Here is an 8,675-nt window from a genome sequence, read left to right on the forward strand (position 1 = left end):
ACATTATATGCCTGCCAACTGTTTGACACCTGCTGACTAAAAACGTTGAGTCATTTTGTGACCGATATAATTTTGTTTTTATTTACTGTTATTTAATGTCGAGAAAAATGGTCAAATTAGGGTCGAATATATTGTTAAAAATACCATGTTTATATAATAGATGTTAAAATTACTTGTTAGTATACATTATAGTTATAAAAATTCAATGTTTTTTTTCAAGAAATACATAACAGAGCATGCGTTAAAACGACAACAACAAAAAACTGGAACATTTTACTTTAAAAGCTTGTAACTTAGTAGGAAAAGATATTTTTTTCTTGTTTTAACTTTCGTGAAACAGTGGAAAGAAAGGCAAAGTACATTAGTAATACATATGATTACAGTGAATCCACAATGTGTAATATAACAAAACACAGATAAAATCTGAAAAAAGAATTTAATGACGAACAAAAAATTCCAGGTTTACAAATAAAATATCGGCAGTAAAACAACCCCGAAAAATAAAACAAGAAAAAAAACACGGCGAAAATTAATTTTCTAACCCAAGCATTGTGTTTTAGCCCAATTGCATCGCAAAATTCACTCATCCAAAAATAACACAGTGTATAGTGAAAATCCAATTAATGTACAATACGATAAACTTTACCTAGTTCAGTGTCAATTGCCATCTGAAATTTACTGAGCTTGGTTTGAAAGCCAACAGCATCAACGATTTTACTTTGCTGGTTGAAGAGATGTCGTTCCGCGCAAACAAGAATGCTTTGCACAGATTTCGTGATCTTCGCAAGTTTACGGATCTGTACCGCTTTCATCGGACGACCGTAACCAATTTGCACTTGCATGTATTGAAGAATATGACGCACCTAAAAAATATCAAGACAATTAAGGTTAAATACAATTGTTGTTTTAGATATATGAAGTCCAAAACAGTATTGAGTTAATACATTATAAGTAAGCTGCAGACAGTGCACACTTTGTTTAGACCAGTGGTTCCCAAACTTTTTCATATTTTTTTCTAAACGGTCCCCTTGCCATTATTTCAAGGGCTCGCGGTCCTTAAGCCTAAATGTGTATTTCATAAAAACGAAAGTTTATTGCAGGATTTTAACTAGTTGTGCAAAATTGCGCATAATAATCATCCAAAGACAGCATGTGACATCACAAACAGGACAAAAACATTACGATTGTGCGCGAACAATTGCATTTTTTTTAGTTGTCATTCAATAAAGGCCATTGTTTAGCAATGGAGACAGTCGATTCTTAATTCTACTTTGATTTAAACTTATTTAGTGGCACAAACTGACGCCAAATAAGATTATAGCATTACTTCAATCGCTTCGCGGTCCCCCAAATATTGCCTCACGGACCCCTAAAGGACCGCGGACCCCAGTTTGGGAACCGCTGGTTTAGACCTATAAGGTCCATGAATCAGTGCAGCTGGTGCACGAGATAGGCCGTATTGGCAGGAGTAGCCACCGTGCAGAACTCCAGTTTGTTCGAAGTGCCAGGCAAAAAAAATAAGACACACCAATTGTGTGACCGAAACAGTGTTACAATTTTAATAATTCGTGGTTCCTTAATAGTTTTACATTTTGGTACGCCAGGCCTATTAAAGGGGTTGTACCGAATCAGCTGGTCTCCCAAGAATCTGCGTCGACGCTTCAGGGCTGATCCCAGTATGAATATGTTCCTCTTAGTTTTACATTTATTTCAATATGCCATGTTAACACGCAAGACTTACTGCGTCACACTGAAGGATCGCGTGTTCCATAACTATTCCCGTGCTTATTGTCCTTGCGTCCTGATATTGGATCTTCTGCAGCGTTTGTCTACTGGCTTTAATTCTTTCGCGATGTTCCTTGGTTTGTTCGAATGTCTTGCACGTTTCTATGGCAACCTCCGCCATAGACGCGAAGCCCATTTTCGTCTCCTCCAAATCCCACACCTAGAATACAAAACAAAATACTGCGTATCAGATTCTATTTGAATAAGACACCCATGATGCCACATAGGCAAAATATATTTATCGTGAATTCATAAGGATGAATGATTTGATCTTTTAATACATTTGGATCTATATGCATATGGTTCATTAGAGTCTTCATTCATTCACCACGCACGAGCTTGGAGATTCTAGTTCTAAAGTATACAGTATTGCTCATCGAGAAATACGGAAAAACAATTTAAACATTCTATATGCGACGCAAATTGTATTATGACAACTTAACAAGTTGACTGTTGGGACGAACTAATGCCGAAGTTGAAGCTCTGATCCTTTTTTCAGGAAGCTTTTTTTGGGGGAGGGGGGGGGGTACAAAATGAGTTGACTAATTTTTGCGTGACTGTAAAAGGTTTGACCTTATAATTTCAAGGTTACCCACCTCTAGATTAACAGGACCGGATGGGCTGCATCGGTACGAACAATTTTCGGAAGATTTAAGGCACTTCCAGCAGAAGTTGTAACCACAAGTGCACGTCATAATGTTACAACCACCGTTTTTCTGAATTGGCATCCGACAAGATGGACACCTCTGTCCGTCCACTGTCTTAATGAAAATTTTGGAACGAACTAGATCTGAAAAATGACATATTCGGTTTTTATATGTACAAGTCTGTACAAGTCAGATATAATTTTATTACAACTCCGAAATTGGGTATTCCACAATCTATATCCAAAAAATGCAAAAAAAGAATTTTTTGTCGTTTTAGCACTCTTCTATAAAACATATTTAAATTTGACAATGATTCATTCTAAAACTGTACGTTTACTCCGAACAATTCAACAGTGCAGAGTTGTAATTCGGGTTGGGTTCGGATTTGAATTTCTTCCTAAAATAGGCTTGGTTCGAGCCGACTCTACACTCTCTGTGTCAGTATTTTGAATGGATTCAACTAGCTAAGCAGCCAGTTGCTAGACCTGACCTAATGTCAAACAGCCCTAAAACATCTTGTTCAACACCAATTGTCTGTTATTGTCTATTGTGTTTGTTGTCTTGGTCTTTCCTGAGGCTTCTCTGCATGGGTCTGTCAATCAAACTGTCGGGCCTAAAAGGGCTTCTCAAAAACGATTAGGTTTCGGGTTTCGGGCTCCAGTTTCAGGCCCGATTACAACTCTGCATTTAGTGAGTTATCTAATTAAGCTTTTTTGAAACATGTCTAAACAGGAATGTCAAGCTTTAAAGAAAACCTAAATAACCAGCATTTCGATTTTAGATTTGTTTCGTATATAATAATGTTAAATATGTGGTCGTAATTTAGACCACTGAAACATGAATATCAAATATACATATAAGTAAACATGAGAAACATTACAACTTACAGTATTTGTGTTTTTCCTCGAGGTAGGCTTCGTTTGCTTTGCACGACGCTGGCCAGTGTGGTGCATTGAAGCAACCCGAACACCACTTTGCATTACAACTACAGTGAACTGGAATGGGTGTGACCTCATAACCTTGTCTGTTTCCTCCAGATCTCATGCAGCTTACCTTTAGAAAGTTCACAGTTTAAAGTTTTTGCTTCAAAATCCGTTTGAAATGACGAAAAAATGTTTTGATAAACACTTACGTAGTGACATTTTTACCTGCGCTGCTACAAAACAAAAGCTTCGCAAACAATAATGTTCAAACCCCGTGTAAAGAAGAAAAATTCGCTAATATAACTTTTAGAGAGTACTACGAGTGAAAACGTACATAGTGAGATGTTTACCTGCACAAAACAAAGGCTTTCCAAACAACAGGTTTGGTGTTTTAATCGCTTTTAAAGTAGAAGAAAAGGGCAATTTTGTCCATATCAATATACGAGAGTTCTAAGAGTCTTTTTACGGAAGTTTTTGAAAAAACTTAGGGACGAAATTTATATTTATTGACGTGAACTTTACAACAAAGTCAGGCGTTAATCTTTCCCCGTTTCATTTAAATTTCTGCCCGAACCCGAATCGAAAAAAACTGGCCAAACTAACAACTTAGCAATTATTTATTTACCTTTACGGTTATTTTGCAGTTCGGACACACATAAGAATCTCGCGACTTCGCAATGTTCCTCTCGTTCTGCAAACGTCGATGCTTGGCAATGACGTCACCGGGGAGAAGCGTCATCAGCGTGACGTCATCGATAGTCTCGGAGCAGTCGGCGGCCGGGCACCGGAAGGGGTAGAGTGCGCCTCTAGTGTTTGAGTATGAAGCATGTTGAAGCCAGCAATCGGAACAAAACCAATGTTTGCAAGTTTTCAGAGCACTTCCTGTAACACCTACAAAAACCTTTGTTACTATATAAATAAGATGGAGCTTTTACACAAAGACACTGACAGTATTGGTTAGTGTTAATAAACTTCTCAGACTTCTTTTAACAATTGCAAATAAAATAAAACGTATAGACTAAATTTGCTAAATAAGATATTGCTGCCAGGCATACTGTAGAGAGGAGTATTGTTCTTCCAACAGTTATTATTTATAAAAGACGTTTCGACGTCCCATATGATACATAATGATTATTTGGAATAAAAACTGCTGGAAGAGTATTAATCTTTTGTACGTGCTTGCATTTTTTTCAATTCAGCATTTTTACACAAAAGCTATATTTCTAAATTCCAGTTATGAATTTTGGAGGAGAGTCATATACTTCAAAAGTGGTTTGATCAAAATAAGAAACTGCCAGCAAGCTTCTATGCAGTTATAACGCATCGTAGTGCAGGCGCTTCAACCATCGCTGTTGTCATAGTTAGTTGCAGCTCATTTTGATATGCTCTATTTTCGTAATAAAAAAAAACTTACGGTCGACATTAAGCGCTACGAAGCAGATCCCACAGAAATCTCCTATTTCCATGTCAGGTTGAGCCAAAATTTCCATCCTTTCGTCAAAGGTGATTCCTCTGCTCGGAACAGCTTCAAACTGGTAACCGGACAGTTCAATAGCTTTGCTTTTCACTCTCTCCTTGTAGAATTGCGTACTGACTTGGCAAGAGTTTTCGGAATCAGAGGTTTTGAACAGGTCGGGGGCAATTTCGTTCGCCAAAGCGCAAAATGTGCGATCGGCAAGCTCAAAAAGTCTCTTTAAGTTGAATACTTCTTCACTTGAGTCGTTAACTTCCTGTTGAATGCTCGTAGCCCATCTAGCCCTCAACTCCCTGAACTCTTCTTCTTCAGAAACGATTGCAATCTTTACAATCACTTCGCATTTTTCTTCATCTTCAACGCGTTTTTCGCAAGTTATGAAAACTTCTGGGAAGCGTTTGAGCCAAAGCTCGCCAACAGGTCGATTCATTTTCATTGCGTACTTTGGTGGGTGACATTGACTACGATAAATTGTCCAACCGTGTGAATAAACAGAAGTTGTTAGATTGTTGAACTTTTGCTCCATCTTGTGGAAACTGGCAGATTTGATTTGAATCCGCACGGAGCGCTCTTGGTCAGCTGTTAGAACAGCATGCAAGGAGGTTTCGGCGGCAAGGGTTTGTTGGTGGCTAACGTCGGCTGCATGTTCGTTGTCACACTGAAATTTAAAAAAAAGTTTCGTAAACACTATAGAGATGTTATTTGGCCATAGAACGTTTTTGTGATTTTCAAAGCAGGCAACAACACCAGTACATGTGAATAAGAACGGGATAAATTGGAAATGTCAAAATTAAATTGGAAAAGGCAAATCACACAAAACTCACATATTTTACAGGCCACGGTACAACAATGTAGCTCTGCTCAAGATCGTCGGTCTTCTGATCCTCATCGTTCTTCTTCTTTTTCTCTCGTTGCTCCTCCGCTTTGCGACAAGCCCTCGCCATCTTGTTAACCTGCTTTTTAGCGGGTTTCCTCATCAAAGAGTCGATCTTGAACTTCTCCTGCTTCTCATGGTCGCCCCTAGCAACCTCTGAAACTTCCACATCCTCCTCATCAGACCACGTGACTTCGTGGATAGTCGGGTTTCCGGTTTCCCGGTGCTTCATTTTCCTTCCCTTACTCCGCACATCTCTGAAGGCGTGCCCTGGATATTTGTCCGGATAAAAGTTGGGGTATTTGTGAGTGGCGCGTGGCGTGCAGATCTCGTACGTCACTTGGGGCTTCACAGGCGCCACGGGTTCGACATTTTCTTCGTTTTCCGGTCTGAAATTATAGAAAATAAAATGTCTGAGTTAAACGCAATCGGCATAGTTAGTTAATTAGTGATTAACCAGTGAAAACAGGTGTCACAAATCATTAGGGAAACGCTTTTGTAATGGCATTGTACAGCGTAGTCTTCATGATACATGTACTTTTGTACTCATTTTTCGAAAACAACCAGGTTTCGCAACAAATATTATTACACTTGCACCGACTTTTTGTCGTTTTTTTCCTGTGGTTATCGAAATATACCATACAAGTTTTTTTTCATCAGCAGAATTTCAATTTTATATCTAATGTACATTTGCGAAAATCTTATTAACCTTTTTTGTGACATTCCAAGTAGGTCAGTGGCGTAGGAATACGGAGCTTTCTTTCCACTTTTTCTCTTCTTTTGTTTTTTTCTCTTCCCCTCATCCACTTTACGCGGCGCCAGAGTGGTGGATGCGAGGTTGGTTACGTCGGGTTTTGATGACAATGCAATCATTCCAGAATTGCGAGCGACTGAACGTTCGATCATTACAACATCCACCTCAGGATCCTGTTAGTTAAAATGTCGGAAAATAAATTTAAGTCCAGTTTTGTTGCTATTATAAATTTGTAATGACAAAGGCTTGTACGTCGTTTTTGAAATTAGGCTGACAATGCCTTGTATGCACTTTGTAGGCAGAACTGAATCAACCACTAAGCCAGTTGAGTTCGTGCTGGAAGATAGGCATCACAAAACCGCTTCATAGACAAACTTGTAATTGTATCGAAATATATATTATTTGGTAAATTCATTGACTGATTTTGTTATTTATTTTCCATTATCAGTTATTTATTCTCATAAACAGTGATCGTTATAGACCATACTGTCTGTTGGAGGGTCTGATACTGTTCAGTATAATCACACTCAATACCACAAAATTAATGTAAATGTTGCTGAAACCTAACAACAATTTAGCTATTAAGGTTGCTCTTCTCGCTCACCACCTACTAGCAAAACATAAGATACCACAGTATTAATACCACCTCAAAGTTTTACTGCACAGGGCCTCCAAAGAAAAAACATCATCAAATCAAACCTCTGGTCAACTTATAATTCAGTGTTCAATTCGCCTTTTGGAACCGACTTAGCGTATCAGGATTGCGCGTTAAACCACTTAATTCCGTGATTTTTTTACCTCATTCGTTTGTTCCTGGATTTCGTCATTAAGCATTTTGGTTAAATTCCATCTGTTGCGCTTGTTGAGCGAATAAGCAACACCTGTCGAAGTTCTCTGCGTCCAGTGGTCAGCGATAATGCAACGACTGCGCGACCCTCGCTCGAGATTTCTACGAGCATCACGTTGTGTATCGTGAGTCAAGCCTAAAAAGTGGTAAACTTATAGAACCTTAAAGCATTAAGCCAATAAATAATAAGTAAGCTGCAGACAGCGCACATTGCGGCCTATAGCGTCTCATCAGTGCAGCTGGTGACAAGATAAAAGCCGCATTCGCTAGGATTCTCATCTAACACGGCTCAAGTCTTGTCACCAGCTGCACCGATGAGACATTATATTCAACTTATTATGCAAATTTCCTGGTCTTGCATTGTGTAGGCATTAGATCTCGAGTCTCGACATTGCCTATTTCGTCAAAAGTAGAAAAACCAAAATTATATCAAACCAAAAATTTGTACACAAGTTAAATTTCAACATGCCTCCATCAGGTAAGTTTCTGTCACAGTGAGATTTCAGCCTTGAACTGTCCCAGTCGTCGGTTGTCGAATAATGTTTCAAAATAACAGCTTCGCCATTGCGTTTGCTTTTTCTCAAGTATCTGTAAACAATGTAAGATTTGAGAATATCTTTTGCCCAAACAAGTGCAATTTCACTTGATTCAATAAGAGTCTCATTTGCTCGGTGGAACAGCAGTTTAGCAACACAATTCCACTGACTTTTCAAACCCCCAAAAACGAAAGTGATATAAAACACGTGATTGTACGTTGTAACACAATATCAAGACTACAATGCGTTGTTTAGAAAGTTACCTTAAATTATGTTAAATTCAATTTGCCCGAAAAAAACACACATTGCAAAACAACAATCATTAAGCCGGAAAAGGTTGTGCAAAATTGAAACGTTAAGTACTCAAAGTAGAAGGGGCACGAACAACCATACCATTTGTTTGTACTACGTACAAAAATTACCAGCAAGTACTGGTCAGTGACTTACACATCAGCTTCAATGTCCTTTCGTAGAGTTGCCCCACATCGTCCAGATTTGCCGTGTTTAGCCTTTTTACGATTAATTTTGCTTGGCTTTTCGTACAGATAAGCTTCTTCAGCCCCCTCCATAACTTTTGTGTACTCCTCACCTTGTCTTGACAAATCAACAGTTATATTCCCTTTCCACAGTCCTTCCAACCTGTCACTTAAGCGCAAACTATTCTTTCTGTCCTTGAAAGCTTTATTTATGTTCGTAAAAGGAGCAGAAAGATAATGAAGAGAAAGGATTCATTGTTATGTATTGTGACCTCACCTGTAGCTCTGTCTGTCACAATGCTCGCTTCATTTAAACATAAACTTGACTAAAATAAACCACAATAAGCACAGCAATGTAA

The 8,675-nt window shown here is 38.5% G+C and overlaps 1 protein-coding gene across 1 annotated transcript; it reads right to left on the reverse strand.

Annotated features, from left to right (window-relative positions):
- Positions 1 to 82: 82 nt before the first annotated feature.
- On the reverse strand, positions 83 to 8,675 carry LOC145209251 (uncharacterized). Its single transcript, XM_080079518.1, has 11 exons — positions 8,288 to 8,675; positions 7,774 to 7,892; positions 7,256 to 7,440; positions 6,413 to 6,630; positions 5,654 to 6,092; positions 4,770 to 5,487; positions 3,981 to 4,246; positions 3,320 to 3,485; positions 2,382 to 2,575; positions 1,742 to 1,945; positions 83 to 863 (listed from the first exon to the last, which is right to left on the reverse strand). The coding sequence occupies exons 1-11, from the start codon at positions 8,407 to 8,409 to the stop codon at positions 621 to 623; spliced, it is 2,874 nt and encodes a 957-aa protein (XP_079935644.1). The 5' UTR covers positions 8,410 to 8,675; the 3' UTR covers positions 83 to 620.

Source organism: Phallusia mammillata, chromosome 1 (genome assembly GCF_965637545.1).
Source record: "Phallusia mammillata chromosome 1, kaPhaMamm4.hap1.1, whole genome shotgun sequence".
NCBI classification, from domain to species: Eukaryota; Metazoa; Chordata; class Ascidiacea; order Phlebobranchia; family Ascidiidae; genus Phallusia; species Phallusia mammillata.